At 40.7% G+C, this 19,217-nt stretch overlaps 1 protein-coding gene across 6 annotated transcripts in view; it reads right to left on the reverse strand.

Annotated features, from left to right (window-relative positions):
* Positions 1-22: 22 nt before the first annotated feature.
* Positions 23-19,217, reverse strand: part of LOC133622446 (ATP-dependent RNA helicase DDX3X-like) — a 39,839-nt gene continuing 20,644 nt past the window's right edge. For 4 of the 6 annotated variants that reach the window (XM_061985207.1, XM_061985205.1, XM_061985203.1 and 1 more), the window contains 12 exons: positions 19,045-19,180; positions 18,871-18,968; positions 14,316-14,414; positions 14,082-14,242; positions 9,423-9,567; positions 9,193-9,337; positions 9,005-9,055; positions 7,823-8,004; positions 6,989-7,106; positions 6,751-6,904; positions 6,531-6,655; positions 23-4,570 (listed from right to left, as the gene is read on the reverse strand). In XM_061985207.1, coding sequence (XP_061841191.1) covers positions 4,491-4,570; positions 6,531-6,655; positions 6,751-6,904; positions 6,989-7,106; positions 7,823-8,004; positions 9,005-9,055; positions 9,193-9,337; positions 9,423-9,567; positions 14,082-14,242; positions 14,316-14,414; positions 18,871-18,968; positions 19,045-19,180 — 1,494 coding nt within the window. In that variant the 3' untranslated portion in view covers positions 23-4,490. Of the gene's footprint in view, positions 4,571-6,530; positions 6,656-6,750; positions 6,905-6,988; positions 7,107-7,822; positions 8,038-9,004; positions 9,056-9,192; positions 9,338-9,422; positions 9,568-14,081; positions 14,243-14,315; positions 14,415-18,870; positions 18,969-19,044; positions 19,181-19,217 lie in introns of all 6 variants that reach the window. The other 2 variants (XM_061985204.1, XM_061985206.1) reach the window with 2 other exon arrangements.

The following is a 19,217-nucleotide window of genomic DNA, read 5'->3' on the forward strand; positions in this document are numbered from 1 at the left end:
TGAAATTAAAAAGGATGCGGGATAGTTTTGCAAATCCAAACCTTTAATTGTGGTAAAATCACAACGGATGCACAATATTGTTTTTGTTTTTTTCTCCTCAGTGTAGTGCTCCTCTTCGTGCACAACTGCTAAACTAATACATAAAGCAAATACTAACTAGCAGGCTGGTGGCGCTGTGTGTCCACGCTGAACTGTCTGGCCAGTCACTGAAGGCGACAACAGGCTTCATGCGACATAGTTTCGCAAACGCCACAAATTTAAAAAAAAGAAAAGAAAAAAAGGGCGAGATAACACCAAAAAGTATTTGTTGTCGCCACTTCACCTCTGTCTGCTTGTTGTAGCTATTTGTGTTTCTCTCCAAATTGCCTCTTACAAACAACTTAAAGAGCCAGCATGTTTGCAAACATTTGGAGTACAAAAGGCTGCAAAGGGAGACTTCTCCCCGACATATCACTGATGTGTTGCGCTGTGGCCGCATTGCATTCTGGGCCGCAGCGACAGAAGAGCTACAACGGTAAAAAAAACCGGCAAACGAGACAATTTGACTGTCGTTTGCCAATTTTTAATTTTTTTTTCTTCTGACTGGCCGGACGCTCAGCTGTGAGCGCTGTGCCTGAAAATATGCAGATCACAACAACATAGCAATAGAACCACAGGTAACTCTGTGTTATAGACTTTGAACATCCCCACTTGCTAATAGACAATCACACAAAGGGTAGTAATAGGAAGGAAAAGTGTCAAAACAAATGAACAACAACAAAAAAACTGACTTGGAGCGAATCTGGACACTTTTTTTTTTTCTTTTCTTACTGCATGTTTGTTTGTTTTTTTACAAAATGGTTTTTGATTCTTACAATTTAATCCAAACCTTGGCATATTTGGTGGAATTATCTCAAATTATTATTGTTTTGGCCAATTGCAAATGGCTGCTAACAGTGTATTATTATATTATTATATCATATGATTGGTATCTGAACCTGTTTACAAACAGGTCTGTGGATCTGATAAGAGTCCAATGAGACTTTCAAGGTAATCGGCCTCTCTCCATATGTCACATCAGCTGATGCCGAGTCTGTAACAGTTTGTGATATGACATAGTCAGAGAAACCCTCTTACACGGTTATTAAAAAGCTCACACTACCCCAGAAAAATAGAAATTTCCACTCACACCGATGACATTCAACATTCATGTGCCAGTGTTTTTGTTCACTGTCTTTTGGTCAAGTCACTTGTAATTTTTTTTTCTTTTTTTTCTTTAAACATTTGAACTAGGCTTATAAAAATAAATATTTCTCAAAAATGTCTGATAAATTACACAAACTAGCAGCGCGATAGTAGACTCGAGAACTCTGGGTGCAAACAGCTGGATCTTGCCATTGTTAATTAACTACAACTCAAACCGGTGGGCGACTCGCATCCTTTCACACACACACTTCACTATGAAAGAGTCGTCCTTTCACGACTAAAACATTCACTCATACGCACCTCTTCAGAGGCGTTGAAGGAACTGTGCTACAGGATTTGTTGGAAGTTTTTTCTTTTTCTTCTTTCCGGTAAAACTAAGTAGGATTCTCAGTCTCTACAAACAGAAGGCCTGCGGGCCGCAGCAAAGGGAGCTTAGCACCATTAAATCGTTCCTCGTTACCACAGAAGCGTTGGGTTCTCTGCCTCGGTGGTGCCAGACACAACCAACGTCATGGTTCCACTGTATAAAGTGCAACCACTACCACTTGTATTAGATCCCTCTTGAATTTAAGGCATCAAAAGGTTGAGAACAAACTGAGGCATATCATGAATTGCAATGGACCACACTCTTACCACCAAATGGCGATTACAGACACGGGGGGGGATAAAACAACAACAGAGCCAGCGACTGTGCAATTGGCACGTCCGTAAGTGCTCGGAGCGAAATGCTAACAATAGCAGGCTGACCTGCAAGGAAGGAACAGTGTGGAAGTTGCAGGTTCTGAGACATCAAACCAGCAGCTGAAGCAATCCAAAAAGGAACAACTGTGTGAAATGAAAAACGCAGCCTTTACAACACACACACACACACACACACACACACACACACTTCAGTCTCTACGGAGTCATCGCAAGGCACCGAGGAGTTTGTGATGGCAAAGTGCAAGCAAGCCACAAAAAGGGTCTCTGTTGGAACGAGCTCTGTATGAGGGAAGGCGGGGTTTCGGGGTACGGAAACTGACGGGTGCGTCGGCCTTAAAATGTGAAGGTGTACCCAAAAATGTGGGAAAAGTGCAATCGATCAAACAAAGATTGAAGTCCTCGACAAACAGATTGTCATTTGCATCATCTACTTCGTGTCGAGCGTTCAGCATTATCCAAACCCAACACAGTTCCGGTCACCATTGTTCGTTTCATCTGCATCAAACCGCGAGGACAAAAAGAAAGAGTTTCCTGTGAAAAAAAAACTAACACCACACAGATGGAGAGTGTCCATCATTTTGTTTGCAGTTACATGACCAGCTCATACAGCTCCTACCTTTAAACAACCGCCGCTTTGTACTCGTTTTTAAATGTTCACAAATCTTCCAACAAACTACTCAACTCATTCTCCTAGTGAAATGCACTTTTTTTTTTTTTTTTTAAATACACAGGGGACGAGGGAGCGAAACTAAAACCTGCTCGAGAATCGCGATACTTGCTTTGCATTTCTAAAAGAATTGCTTGACCAAAAAAAAACAACAACACTTGCATATGCCCTATTGTCTTGGTCCACAGCCTGGCTCTTCCAATCAAAGCCAGCGGGCAATTTTTTGAGAACGTTAGGAATCAAATGTCTGGTCCGAAAGTGATTTAGCATGTTTCACCTCCTCTTCTTCTTATCTTTGTATCTTAAATAGAGCTCTACTATTTACATATCACCTACATGATCATTCGCTTAAGATCTTTAGATGACTTTACGCTCGGAATGCACGGGGACTTGGCCAGGGTCCACAGCAGGACTAGAACGTCGTCATGGTGTGGTTGGAAAGAAACCACGGTCCGTGCCAATCTCAAACCTCCAAATGTAAACAATCTTTTTTGGCCTGCTGGGAAGCACTTAGGCTCGACGTGTGCCTTCATCCCCGACCAAGACGGACCCAAAACACCCAAAGCAATACTGGAATGACTTTGTTTTCTGAAGAGAAAACTCTTTATGTGACTCTCCAGGATAGAGTGAGCAAGGAATTATAGATCTCTTTGAGTCTTTTAGGTTGTGTTTCTCCTTGAAAGATTTGTTTGGCCGACAAGGGTTTCCATGTTTGTGTGTGGAGGAGGAGTCAGGTTCCCGACAAACGCAGGCACTGATGGACGGAATTGAACAACACAGCAGCGGCAAGGTCAGATTTGCACTGCTAAGCCCGACTCCCCCTCAGTGGCCCGGTTCGCGAAAACCCAACTTTTTGGCAACGATGCGAGGAACCTGACTCCAAGCTCACAGCAGAGCTGCAGGACTGACAACCCAACAGGTTTCTAAAAGCACAAATCCTGCAGCAGGAGGTTTTATGCTTTTGGGAACTGGATCAAGGAGTTTCTTCAGCGCAGTTTTAGGTTTTTTGTTGTTTTTTTTTCTTTTAAGTTTAGTTTTGCCAAGGTTTGATTTAGCTCAAGTCTAGCTTGTTTCCTTCCAAAGAGAACTCAAGAGAACATGTTGAAACCGATATGTGACGTTAAATATAGGTTTTAGTTGCAGAACAGAATGAAATCTTGAAGGCACAGTGCAGAAACAAATTATCTTTTTTTTTTTTATATCACCCTAAGTCCTATCATTCGGTTTGCTAACATTTTCAAGTGATGGGCAAAAAATGCTTGCTTGGTTACTAAATTCCATCTCAAGAGTTTATTGGGTCTTAGACATCATTCTAAGACATCTGTACATCTGCACTTTTAAAAAAAGAAATTAAAAAAAAGTTTAAAAAAAATGGTAGATTATCTTCCAGATGGTGGCCTTAGCCAGTTCCTAGGCCTGACTTAGTTTCATGTCTCCATGCTGTGGTTTCTACTCGCAAGGTGGCCATGCACGTAACACAAAGATGGCTGCTGCGGAGCCACAAGAAGCCTCCGTGCCTTTGAGTTAAAGGCAGAACTAAAACATGATGACGCCAAAACTCTAATATGAATAGTGCCACAAGGAAAAGTTTCCCCCTTAGGGGGAATGTAGCCAAATGAAATGGAAGAATCCTTTTGCTATGTAGTCTGTTGTGAGATTTACCATGAAATTAATTTAGATTACATCGTCCAGAAATGGAAGGGTGTATGTGGTGGTGGGGGGGGGGCTATATCATGAGTATAAATACTTTAAGAGCATGCACATAGGTTCTAAATGTTGATGGAGGGGACAGATGGAGTGAAGAAGACAGAGCTGAGAAAGGAAGAAAGTTGAGTGGGGAGGTGAGAGAGAGAGAGAGAGAGAGAGAGAGAGAGAGAGAGAGAGAGAGAGAGAGAGAGAGAGAGAGAGAGAGGGAGAGAGAGAGAGAGAGAACCACCTAGTTGCCCCACCAGTCAACTTGAGAGTGCGAGTAGTTGCCGCCATAGCCATCGCTGGTGTAGAAGGTTCCGAAGCCACCTGCAGGATAGACAGAGGTGATGTTGATCCGCTAAAAACCAGACTAATAGGAATATTATTTTGGAGGTGTTCAGATAAGTGTTTGATGCTGCCGATTCCAATCACGTGTTGGAATAAATTATAATAGACACATTTCAAAACAGGCCAGAGGGTACAAAAGCTAACTAGGGATGTCACAGTATCAAAATCTCACTTTACGATATCGCCACAGTAGGGGTGTAACGGTACGTGTATTTGTATTGAACCGTTTCGGTACGGGGGTGCCGGTTCGGTTCGGAGGTGTACCGAACGAGTTTCCACACGGACATATTAAGTAGCGTAGCGCACGTTGTGTAAACAATGCACACGTACGACAACATATAAAAGCCAGAGCTGGAAGACCCTCCTGCCTCGTTAAGATCTCCTGTTTGGGAACACTTCGGCTGCGCGGTGCGGAGGACGGAGGTTTGCAGACATTATTCAGCAGCGGTAAGGCATGCTTCTGCCAACACGTCAAACATGCTAACCAATTTTATTTAATCTGAGCAACAACTTGAGGCAGTTTAATGTTGACTAACGTGGACCCCGACTTAAACAAGTTGAAAAACTTATTGGGGTGTTACCATTTAGGGGTCAATTGTACGGAATATGTACTGTACTGTGCCATCTACTAATAAAAGTCTCAATCAATCAATCAATCAAAAAAAGCACTTTATATGTAGAAAAGTTTTGTTAAGAAACCATTCTGAGCCTTATCTTATTTAGTTTTTATTTTATATATGTTGACCACATAACCCTGGCAATGGACCCTGTGTGATGTATGTTATGCCATTGTTTACAAATTTGGTAAATAAATAACCAAAAATTTATATTTTGTTGTTTTCTTACTGTACCGAAAATTAACCGAACCGTGACCTCTAAACCGAGGTACGTACCGAACCGACATTTTTGTGTACCGTTACACCCCTACACCACAATGTAGATTGAATTCACTCCATGACTTTGAACGGAAGTAAACAAAGTGGTGGGCCACCAAACCAACATGGCTGCTGTGCATTATCAGAGTACGCAAGGGGCCTAGATCTTTCTGCAAAAAGCAGTCAAACTATGCAATAGAATCTATTCCTATACATTATAAGAAAATCACATTTTTCTAGTCATCTCAAGGATTATCAGTTGGTCGTGTTCCCAGACATGTCGAAGTATTGTGCTCCAGACGTCATTCTACAGGACAAAACAGATAGAAACTTGGAAAGGCATGGAGGTCTACAACTTCTTTGTGTGTGACTGGGTCAAGGAAATAGGTATGAAAACTCTCTCGGATAAATCATGCCTCATTTTTGCTCGGGTAAGGTTGCATTTCATGATTTAACTTTGTGTCTGCCATGTTTGTTGCCTAGTTGTTGCACACGTTGTTTACGAGTAGCATGTTTCCCCGTCTTTACCAAACTACATATAAATATACGTCTATGTTGTGTATGTGCTGCAAGCTTCATTTATGATTGTTGCCTTTGGTAAAATCTTAACTCTTTTTCGGTTTTTCTCACATTTGATTTCTTTTTAGACTTGCCGAGTTGGTGCTTTGCGGAACACTTGTAGAAAAAAAATCTGTTTTAAGTAATACAAAAAATATCAAGATAATACTTAAATGGGAAACACAAAACGTTAAAAGTATATCAAACAAACCTTTAACAGAGTGGTCACTGCAAACTTGTGCGTTCTGCGGCTCTGCTCCCTTGCTCTGGAGCGTGTGGTACGTATGTCGTCTTTTAAAAAATATATATAATCTTGGCACTCTTCAGCCATTCTTGATTACCTCTCAAGGAACTCTGAAGAAACGTTTATCTTTTTTGCGCTTTAAACGGCTAGATAGCCGAAAACAAAGCAAGCATAGGGCATTTTCTTTCAAAAAGGCTAAATCACATACTTTTTCACGGAAATCAGCCGATACTGATCGCATGTCTAAAAATGACACCTGTACCTCCTGCAAAGTTGCGAGCTCCTACGTGTCCCGCCTGGTTGCGAACGCCTCGGCCTCCAAAGCCTCCTGGGTTGCTCCCAGCAGCCGTCTGACGGTAGTCACGCGCTCCAAAACCACCAGCAAACCTGCAGACGCCATCGTTACACAAACAAGACAACCAAAGCAAAAATGGAAATCTTTCAACGTCACAGAATTTTTAACAAAAAGTGTGTTTGCGGACCTTTTAGAGCGTCCACGGTTGGTGCTCTTATGCTGATGCTCGTAAGCCAGGCTCTCGAGCCATGAGGGAACTTCCTGTTTGGCTTCCACCAGGATGTCCAGCAGGTCTTTAGTGATGTTCCCGTTCTTATCATTAAAGAAGGATGTGGCCAGTCCTGAAGAAAAGAAAGGCCGTATTTGTACTGTTGGGGGTGTGGTCATTTGTTCACAACAAACAGCGACTGAACGGCCAAAATTACCCAGGTTTCCCACTCGTCCTGTGCGTCCAATGCGATGGACATACTCTTCTATGTCGCTTGGTAGGTCAAAGTTAATGACGTGTTTCACGTTGGAGATATCAAGACCACGGGCTGCAACCTAAGTGTTAAGAACAGAACTTTAAAAAAAAAAAACACTGCAAAAACTGAAATCTAAGTAAGACTAAAAATCTCATATAAGGGTGATATTTGCTTATTTTCTGTCTGATAAGATAATTCTTCTCACTAAGCAGATTTTATGTTAGAGTGTTTTACTTGTTTTTAAGGGTTTTGGTCCTAAATGATCTCAGTAAGATATTACAGCTTGTTGCTGAGATTTTATTACCTATATTGAGTAAAACAAAAACATGCTTGAAACTAGAATATCAACTGATGCAAAGCTGTGTCATCAACACTCACAAGTATAAAACAAATTTTTAGAACTAATAATTTCTTACTTCAAGCATGAAAAAAAAAATCATGATGCCAAGCGCATATCATTATGTCAAGATAATGGCACTAGCATTTACTTAATTTAAGAATATTTTTTAACATATTGAGCAACAAGGTCTCTCTTTTTTCTACCAAGAAAAGTGCACTTGTTATTAGTGAGAATATACTTATTTTAAGGTATTTTTGGGTTCATTGAGGTTAGCTAATTTTACTTGTTTTGGAAAGTCTTGACAAGCCAAATTTTTTTGTTCTATTGGCAGATAATTTTGCTTAGTTCAAATAAAATACCCCTAATTTTTGTCTTGTTTTTGAACACTGACTTTTTGCAGTGCATGCACAATAATTTTTCTGTGGCGTCTTTTGCAAAATCAAAATGTCACTGACCGCTGTGGCCACCAAGATGGGGCATTTCCCAGATCGGAACTGGCTTAGGGCCTCCTCTCGGTCCCTCTGGGAGCGGTCACCGTGGATACTGGTGCAGGCGTAGCCCTCCCGGTATAGGAAGTCTTCCAAGGCGTCAGCTCCTTTTTTGGTCTCCACAAAAACCAGAGTCAGCGAGTCCTTTCCTAGTCGGCCAAAAGAGGACACAAACGACACACCTGACCATTACATGCAAAGAATTTCACTGCCATGGGAGCATTGAAATTTAACTGAAAACTGAGATGCCAGAATGTATTCAGTGTTTCCCACGGGACCGGAATGTATCGGTTGTGGTTTGGTGGGACGTGAATGACGCTATCACCCTGTTTGTATAATTGGCCATGACGCAAAACTCACGTTTCTGTGTGGACGGATAAAACTGAGCATTTTGTTTTGTACCATAAGAAATGTGCGACATTATCTGATGTTTTTAAATCTTTTTTAACCAAAGAAGTTAAATTAAGAAAAAATAATTTTAACGATTTTATTTCCTGGGTTCCATGTTAGTGTGCACTGATTAAAGAGATAGTATGTCATATCACTATATTTAAAAACAGATCAAGTCAGCTTTGGTATGTTATATGCAGACTTCTGATGCCATCTACTGTACAGAGTTGGAACGACAAGCGGCACGGACGGTCCCGTTATCATGTGTTCTATGACAAATTTGAAAAAAATGTTAGTGCCGCTCCAAATTTAGTTGTGGTGGGCCATCACTAAGGAATTTATGGGAAACACTGGTATTCTTTTGGAAGGCTATGTTCAAAAATTCTAACTGCTCATGTGATGGCAAATTAAATTAAAAAAAAAACATGCAATGAAAAACATTGAAATGCACCACATCACGGAGCAGCAAAGTGTGGAGATAAATACAAGCATAAACAGACATAATAATAATAATAATAATATGAATAGGAATAATAATGGTGATCGCGGATTAAAAGCAACATGTTGCAGAGATGACTTTTGTAAAAACAAATAAATTAGACAAAATAAGATAAAAATGTAGCTGACATGTTGGAGAGATCCCATTCATGCCAGGATGCAAAGATTCTCCACATTAAGATGAGTATCGCAGGCAAGTAGACACTTTTGTTTACGAGGGGAAAAAATGGTGGCTGCGAGGTTCTCTAGTGATGATCTTACCAGGCTTCTCCATGTTGTCTCCAGGATTGTCCTGCACTTCACTGGGGATGACTTGAGATAAAACCACACCGTCAACACGAACTCTAAACTTTCCCTCTCACAAAATGTATGGTGTGTATCTAATGTGTGTGTGTGTGTGTGTGTGTGTGTGTGTGTGTGTAAAGTGGAAGACCATTTGACCATCTCACCTGTCGCACTCAGCAGGTCAAGGAGGAAAGACCTCTTGTCGCTCTCTTCCACCCACACCACCTTTTGAGTGATGTTCTCAGAGGTGGAGCCCACTCTGCCCACCGCTAGGAAGATGTAGTCGTCTAGGAAATCTCTGGCCAGAATCTGCATGGTGGAACCAGGAGTTTAAGACTTGCCTCTGGGCTAAGAACTACGGAGCAGTGGCCCAGAGTACGCGGCTGACACACACCTGGATCTCTTTGGGAAAGGTCGCGCTGAACATCATGGTCTGCCGGGTGCCTTTAGGAGGCATGGTGTCCTGTTCAACGATGCGCCGTATCTGAGGCTCAAAGCCCATGTCCAACATTCGATCGGCTTCATCAAGAACAAGGTATCTTCAGAAAACACAAACAGTGAGTTGGTTTCTGGAAATGCTTTCATAGACAAGTGCAGCATATTCCACCTGACATTCTCAAAAGCAAGGTTTCCCGAGATTTCCACTATATGCGTGGCAGTGGGGGCGTGGTCAATATGAAATCATCATATACATGACGTGATCATTTTGATTTGCAATTGCATGGATGAATTTTGCCAAGTGTCAACTCGTTTAGGTGCACGACCAGCTGCAGTTTTTGTTTTTCCAAAATAAAGCAATGAAGAAGGTTTTTATGATATTTGAGCTATTTTCAAACTTATTATAGTATGTAAATAATTGACTTTATGCGTTATATCCATTCATACAACATATCACTTAATTTTTTTGAAGGTAAAAAAAGAAAGTGTTTTCATTAGGGATGTCCAATAATATCGGGCGATAAATGCTTTAAAATGTAATATCGGAAATGATCGGTATCGGTTTCAAAATTATCGGTATCAAAAAGTAAAATGTATGGCTTTTTAAAACGCCGCTGTGTACACGGATGTAGGGAGAAGTACAGAGCGCCAATAAACCTTAAAGGCACTGCCTTTGCCTGCCTGCCCAGTCACATAATATCTACGGCTTTTCACACACACAAGTAAATGCAAGCATACTTGGTCAACAGCCATACAGGTCACACTGAGGGTGGACGTATGAACAACTTTAACACTGTTACAAATATGCGCCACACTGCGAACCCACACCAAACAAGAATGACAAACACATTTCGGGAGAACATCCGCACCGTAACACAACAGAATAAATACCCAGAACCCCTTGCAGCACTAACTCTTCCGGGACGCTACAATATACACCCCCCGCTACTCCCCCCCTCCCTCAACCCCGCCCACCTCATGCTCTCTCAGGGAGAGCATGTCCCAAATTACAAGCTGCTGTTTTGAGGCATGTTAAAAAAAAATTATGCACTTTCTTACTTCAATAATAAATATAGCAGTGCCATGTTGGCATTTTTTTTCCATAACTTGAGTTGATTTATTTTGGAAAACCTTGTTACATTGATTAATGAATCCAGCGGGGCACCACAACAAAATTAGGCATAATAATGTGTTAATTCCACTACTGTATATATCGGTATCGGTTGATATCGGAATCGATAATTAAGAGTTGGACAATATCGGAATATCGGCAAATAAGCCATTATCGGACATCTCTAGTTTTCATGTTAAAAAAAAGGAGAAAGAAAAAACCTCTAGAAGGTGTGTAATCTTGCTGTGCCGTTGCGCGATCGTTTACATATAGGGGAAACCCTGAAAAGGTTTATAATATATAATATCAGTATATTTTAGAAAGCGATATATATTTGAGACAATACCACCATAGAGGTATCTTTTTATGTGACCTTGTTACAGCTGTTTGCGGCCAAGCAGGCACCGTAGCTGAGGGAGGGTCCGGCACGCGTCCAGATTCGCTAGCGTGCATTGCCGATACGACACCCTGCCACATTCGCCTTCGCGCACAGTGATGTGCCCGCACCGTAGCTCTGCAGCTGGTGGGGGCTGGTGGCGGCTCCGCTTTAATAACCAGAGGTAACAAGCCGGTTAAAAGATTCAACAGGACAGCCATCAGAGCTGACAAACTGCCGCTGCTAACTGCCAAAGCTAACTAATATAGTTGATCTGAAACCCTCAGACGTCACAGGGTGCTTTACAACAGATATCACCTTTTAAAAAAGGCACACGCACGCACGGACACACTCTCATAAACTTCTCTCAACTGCATATGACATATTTAAAGCTTTTTTTTTCCATATAAGTAACGCATTAAATACTTTCCCTAGTAATTAATTACATTTACTAATGAGTACTTCCATTAGAAACAAAAAAAAGTTATGGTTAAGTAAAAAGTAACTAAATATTACTTTTTAGAATTAATTTTCAGAACAGTGTTAGTAACAGTAATGTGATGTTGAGTTAAAACTAAACACTTTGCACGTTTTGTTGAAAATACCGATATATATTGGAGATCACCATTCGGTCTAAAAATACCCAGTTTTGGTCCACATCGCCCAGCCCTACCTGAGCCGATATTGATTTTGGATATCGGTCAGATATCAGATACCAGCTTGCTATTAAAATCACAGTTATAAGCACTCCAATGAATGCAGTTCTGCAGTGCGTTACTTGTGCATAGCTCAACAGCCAGTTAACCGCTAAATGTCCTCCAACAAGCACTTAAGGTAGTTTTTTTCTTGTATTTTTTTTTTTTATATACTAAGTGTACTAAAAAGGCTTGCAGCTACACAACAGCACACAAGCTAGCCATACTTATAAGTGTACCTAATTCATTCCTTCTCAAATAGTGGGGTTGGCCCCCCTGGGGTGATGCGCATATGACCCCGGGGAACATGCTTTTTTTGCCGTACTCGTTATATGACGAAGCGTATGTAGCACTTGGCTTCACTGTAGGCAAGGCAAGGCAAGGCAGCTTTATTTGTATAGCACTTTTCATACACAAGGCAGACTCAAAGTGCTTCACAGACAACAAAGTGAAATGAAAGAAAATAAAAGCTAAATTAAAATGCAGACAATAAAAATAAAAACAGTGCGGACATTAAAAGATTAAAAGATTTAGCTGAAAGCTAAGGTGAACATAAAAATTTTCAGTCTAGTTTTAAAAGTAGTCAGAGTTGGGGAACGTCTGACATCTTCAGGAAGTTTATTCCAGCTATTTGTTGCATAGTGACTGAATGATGCTCTCCCTTGATTTGAGTTCACTCTGGGAACCGCTAACAGATTGGTCTCCGAAGATCTTAGTGATCTAGAGGGCTTATATAGTTGGAGCATATCAGTGATATACTTCGGCCCTCGACCATGTAGTGATTTATATGTGAGCAGGAGGATTTTGAAATCAATTCTCTGATGTACAGGGAGCCAATGTACGGATTTAAGAATTGGTGTAATGTGCTCACATTTTTTGGTCTTTGTTAGAACTCTAGCAGCAGCGTTCTGAACAAGCTGTAGCTGCCTGACAGTTTTTTTGGGAAGACCTGCAAGGAGACCATTATAATAGTCTAGCCTACTGGTAATAAAGGCATGCACAAGTTTTTCTAAGTCTTGAGCTGACATGAGCCCTCTAAGTCTTGTTACATTTTTGAGGCGATAGTAGGCCGATTTTGTTACTGATTTGATGTGACTGTCGAAATGTAAATCAGGATCTAAAATAACCCCAAGATTTCTGGCTTTATTTGAGGTTTTCAGGGACAGTGATTGAAGGTGTTGGATGACTTTAAACCTTTCTTTTTTAGCACCAAAAACAATTATCTCAGTTTAACAGTGGGAGACAAGAAAAGACTGGTGTGTTTCTTTTAATGGAAATAAGCACACAATGTTATGCAGTGGTATAGTTATAACAATTTTAGATAAAACGTATATTATTTATAGTCAAGGTGGAGAGTGAAGGGGGGCCGCAAAATATTTTCTTCTTCATAGGGAGGGCGTAACAGAAAATAATTGAGACGCACTGCCCTAATTTAACACTATTGCAATCTAAAAACACCCCATTTATCAATATAAACAAGTATCAAATAATTATAGTTGCATATTACTTACAGATACGATGTCTCCAAGCAGAAAGTATCCAGTAAAAAAATCATTTAATTTACTGCATCGTGAGCTTAAAGGGGTCATATTATGATTTTTTTTCTACATTTAAAACACTTCCTTGTGGTATACATAACAGGTAATGATGGTTCTTTGGTCAAAATTTTGCATTGATTATGTTTTACACACAGACCACGTTCAAGCCGCCTCTTGACTGTCTCGTCACAGTGCGTCGTTTTGTGGACGGCCTTATTTACGTGGCTCCACTTCGCCCGTGTATGCTTTTAAAACCGCTAATGGTAACATAAGGGGACAATGTTTTTTTGTTATTTTTTTTTGCTTTGAAAAATGAAACTGAGCAAATTGCAAACAGCACCTTTAACTTACTGTTATTGTTCACCTGTCTGAATTGGAAAGGGATGCCTAAAAAGGATTTTGTTCATGTACAAAGAAACCCCTGATAGGTACTCATCACGGTGGGGCGGCATAGCTTGGTTGGTAGAGTGGCTGTGCCAGCAACTTGAGGGTTCCAGGTTCGATTCCCGCTTCCGCTATCCTAGTCACTGCCGTTGTGTCCTTGGGCAAGACACTTTACCCACCTGCTCCCAGTGCCACCCACACTGGTTTAAATGTAACTTAGATATTGGGTTTCACTATGTAAAGCGCTTTGAGTCACTAGAGAAAAGCGCTATACAAATATAATTCACTTCACATTTCACTTCATGATGTCAACTTTAAGAAAAGTATTAGTCTGGTAATGCTACCAAAAAAAAGTCCTAGAACTATATTTCTACATCCATGCCACAATTTGAGATTTTATGTCTGTGTTCCGTTCCATACAGAGCCATTGAGTTTTCTAACAATGTTTAAACATACACCTACTAAGCATCAATAAAAACAATGCCTTTCTTTTCTATTGTTTATGTCTTACTTGCAGTAGTCCAGTCCAATCTTGCCCCTCTCCATCATGTCTACCAGCCTCCCAGGCGTCGCGACCAGCAGATGACACCCCCTCTCCAGTTCTCGGATCTGCTGGCCGATATCTGCTCCTCCGTACACGACGCAGGGACGCACTTTGGATCGGTAGGAAAACTAGGAGACGAAAGTGAACACAACTTCATAGTTTGCAATCTCTGTGGGGTTTTAGATCTGAATGCCAACATACCTTCCGGGCCTCATCGTATATCTGCAGGGCCAGCTCTCGAGTTGGGGCCAGGACCAGAGAAATGGGGTACTGCTTGCGACGGCCATACTTTCCGTTTTCCTGCAACATGAGGAATAATTACAAGATGAAAATAAAATAGTTAATATAATACTCGACATTAAAAAATACAAATTTGAGGATTTAAAGTTAAAGAAGGGTGTCTGATGAAGACACCAAACCTACCGCTAACACATTTATAGCAGTAGCATACCAAACTGCATTTACAACAATGTCATTTTCGAAACTTTTTTGATGAACAGTTTGTTCATTTATTACATATGTTTTGATTAATTCAGTTTTAAAGATTTGTTTGCCATGTTTTCATTTCTTCAATACATCTCACTGATAAGTGTTTAGCATCATGGGTAAGCCTACACTCTAGTCTAGACTAATCTGTCACTCAATCACAGATACCAGAGACAACCATAGGGATGTCAAAGTACCAATGATTGTCACACACACACTAGGTGTGGTGAAATTTGTCCTCTGCATTTGACCCATTCCCTTGTTCACCCCCTGGTAGGTGAGGGGAGCAGTGAGCAGCAGCAGTGCCGCGCCCGGGAATAATTTTTTTTGGTGATTTAACCCCCAATTCCAACCGTTGATGCTGAGTGCCAAGCAGGGAGGTAATGGGTCCCATTTTTATAGTCTTTGGTATGACTCGGCCGGGGTTTGAACTCACAACCTACCGATCTCAGGGCGGACACTCTAACCACTAGGCCACTGAGTAGGTTTGAACAATTTGCTTGAAACAGTGGATGTCCTTGCACAATACCGGTACATGTTTATAGTATGATTAGAACATTTAAGCATTATGTTTCAATTACAGTAAGTGTGTTTATCCTAAACATTCCTGCTGCTTAATTTTACACACTTTAGCAATATTAAGTCTTTATTTGGACATATGCCACAATAATATCAGACTGTGGCGTTAAATGGGAACTGCAATTTTTTTGGGAATTCTGCCTATCTTTCACAATCATTATGACAGACAAGAACTTACATGTCTTTAAAAAAAAAGTTTATTTAAAGATAAAAAACGCTTGAAAGATGCAGCTAATGGAAGTCACCGTTGTAACCTTCAAAGCCCTCTAAAAACAACTTCAAAACCCTCCAGCAACATTTTCTATAGACACTGCAAATATGTATATATATATATATATATATATATATATATATATATATATATATGTATAAAATGTTGTAACAGACACGTTCATAACAATATGTGATATGTTCAATATTTACCGTATTTTGATCATTGTAATCATTTCCGGGACTGATTTATTACACACATTCATTTCTGTTTCCATTGCAGCGCACATCTGATTTCTGGCACCCAAAATGTGTTCCTACTTCCGGAATCAAACACGAGTGTGTTTTCTAATCATGGCAGACTTGGTAACAGACAACAAAGATTACTATTTTTGCACTAATGAGGATTTACAACCTTATACTTTTGAAGCTGAATATACTGCTGCTTATAGAAGCGAGCACGAAGGAAGAGTAAGACGTTGCAGCGGACGGAAGCTGGAAGAGGGGGCTGAAAACGATTTTGACGCTATAAATATGAAACTGGAAGCCAAGCTATTTCGACTTAAATTGACTGCTTACCCAAAATCAACAGGAAGGCCAGCTGGACCAGAAGAACAACTGTCCATCAAGTGAGTCACTTTAATATTGATCATGACACACAGAGCCCGTCATTTGTTTTCATACAACTACAGTACATACGCAGTCTGGCTACCTCAGCTGTGTACGAACAACACATGAAATGTGGGCTAATGCTTTACAGATACTGTAATATGATTGTTCATGTTTTTCAGTCAGTACAGGTTGGTGTTGTATCTCAGTGTTGTGCATTACACATGCAAACACGTTTTGTGTTGTTATAGATCTCTTGCTTAGTTAGCTTTTATGGCTATTTCAGTCTGGGTTTAAACCCCTCCATAGTACCGAATCGGCAAAAGGGTTTTTAATGACATCCTTGGAGCAACGGATTTAGGTGATGATGTGATTTTAGTTTTATTCAATCTAACAGCAGCATTTCATACGGATATCTTAATAAGCCGCCTACAGCATCAAGTAGGCATTTGTGGTACTGCTTTGAGTTGGCTGAAGTCATATTTGACAAACGGAACCTTCTCTGTAAATGTTGCTGGTTCTGAATCCTCTGTTGCTCCCTTGACATGTGGGGTCCCACAGGGCTCAGTTTTAGGACCACTGCTGTTTTCTATGTATTTACTTCCCCTGGGCTCAATCCTAAGAAAGCATGATATTTATTTTCATTATTATGCCGACTACACACATTTATTTTCCGTTAAAGAGAAAGCATGACTCTTCAATGCAGCCACTACTTGCTTGTCGTGATGATATCAAGACCTGGATGGCCCTAAATATCTTAAATTTCAATGAAAAGAAGACTGAAGTAATAGTGTTTGGACCTAGTGGTACCTGTGAGCTCCCCCCTGTTGACATTGGGCCCCTTGGCTTTGCACGTTAAGCCCATGGTCACCAACCTGGGCTTTCGTATTGATAGTGATTTTAAATTGGACTGTCAGATTGGCACAGTGGCGAAAGCCAGCTTTTTTCATTTACATCAGCTGGCCAAGGTTAAAAACCTTCTTTCCAGGCAACAATTTGAGACAGTAATCCACACCTTTATCACATCTTGGCTAGATTACTGTAACTCTTTGTATTTTGGAATTAGTCAATCCTCCCTCTCACGTCTGCAGCTGGTCCAAAATGCAGCTGCCCGACTTTTAACAAGCACAAGAAAAAGAGAGCACATTACTCCTGTTTTAGCCTCACTTCAGTGGCTGCCTGTGTCTTTTAGAGCCCATTTTTAAATTATTTTATTTGTTTTTAAATCCTTACATGATCTTTCCCCACCTTACCTCTCTGAACTGCTCCAGCTCTATGCCCCCACCCGGTCCCTCAGGTCAGCTAATCAGATGCTCCTGGAGGTACCCAAATCAAAGCGCAAGCTTAGAGGGGACAGGGCCATCTCTGTTGCGGGTCCCAAACTCTGGAACGATCTCCCTCTCCATGTGAGACGGGCCCCTTCTTAGGCTACTTTTAAGACCCTTCTTTAAAACCCATTTTTACTCACTGGCTTTTAACCCAGCATGAGACTTAGAACTGTTTACACTGTTTTTAAATGTTTGACTCCTTTTTTTTTTTTACAAATTGCTCTTAAGATCATTTGTGTATATATATATACATATATATATATAACCTCTGTTTTATATGTTATTTTTTAGTCTGTCCTTTGCCTGTATTTTTTTGTGGTGTACAGCCCTTTGTTCTTCAACCGTGGTTGTTTTTAAAAGGGCTTTATAAATAAAGTTGGTATGGTTAATACCGAAAACCGTATTAGGTGTGCCTTTTTTTATGAAAATAGGCCTGAATAGACGCGCTCCTTGACAGTGCGCTTTATAATCCGATGCGCTCTATAGTCCGAAAAATATTGTAAATCATTTAGTTTTTGCTCCTTTGCCTGTTTCCAGTGATGTATTCCCCGAGTTAGTAAACATGAACAAAAAAAGTATTAATAATACCGATTCTTCTAGTATCGGTCATATACTGATACTACCTTTGGTATCAACGCCACTAACTTATGGTTCGAACCTGCCTCTAACGTGTTGTGAACTGACTGCAACAATGCAGACACACCAACAGTTGCTGTTATGTTATCCTCTCTCTCGACACTTCTTAATCTACTTGTTCATTCCCTGTTATCTGCATACTTTCTGCTGTAACGCGCTTCCATCTACACTGCTTAAACTTTACTAAGCCCCTATTTCTAAAGCTAGTTTAGCGGTTAGCTTAGCTTTTAGCATGCCTGCTCCTGGTTTGATCTTACATGGTGTGCAACATGTTTAGCATTTTCCTCCAGTGATAATATTACATGATAATGATAATGAAGATACTAAGACATTTAGTTTATTTGCTGTAATGGGGGTGATTGTTGTTATTAGCTTTGAGGAGCAGCTCCACACTGTGTATGGACATACAGTACATAATTAGCAGCTAGCCGATCATCAGCCGCGGGACTAAAAATAAATACAGTGTCAGCCAGAGGGGATCGGCGTTAAAAGACATTAATCAAATGTGGCGATCACATTCTTTTTCACAAAAATTGCCCGATTCTGGTCAGTGGCAGAATAATCGGCACATCCCAATCATTCATACTCACATCATTACTGAGTGGGAAGTGAGAACCAAACCGTGCCAGCCATGAAAACCACTACACTACAAGCAATCAGTGTCTTTTCTTGAATACATATTTTCAATAAATGAAAAATATGCATATTGTATTTGTTTTGTAAATTAAATATATAGAAATTTCCCCCGCATGTTTTGAACTTTTAGTATGCAGCCCTATGTGGATAAAGTTGAGACACTCCTGCTGCTCTGAGGCTGTTTGTTCTTGTAACGCCGCCATCTACCGGATTTAGCGAGTCACTACTCCACAAACCCTTACAACGCCAATACCTGAAAATAAATTCCTCACCTGCCCGGAGGCTTTAGCTGCATTAAGAGCATCTCCTGGTCCTTCAGCGTAGATCTGGCTAAGAATTGGTAGGAGGAATGCTGCGGTTTTCCCAGAACCTACACGCATGACACGGAAAATCAACAGCTTTGTTCTGGTTATGCACAGAAGAAGTCCAATTCACACACGTCCTACCAGTCTGTGCGCAGGCCATGAGGTCTCTCTTGGACTTTACAATAGGAATGGCATATTTCTGGACAGGAGTAGGTCGGGTGTAGCGGCTCAGCCCAATGTTGCCCATGACAATCTCGCCCATGTCTATATCCTGGAACTGCACGCAGAAGGATATTGGTCACACTAACTTACAA

The sequence above is a fragment of the Nerophis lumbriciformis genome, linkage group LG23, assembly GCF_033978685.3.
Source record: "Nerophis lumbriciformis linkage group LG23, RoL_Nlum_v2.1, whole genome shotgun sequence".
Lineage (NCBI taxonomy): Eukaryota > Metazoa > Chordata > Actinopteri > Syngnathiformes > Syngnathidae > Nerophis > Nerophis lumbriciformis.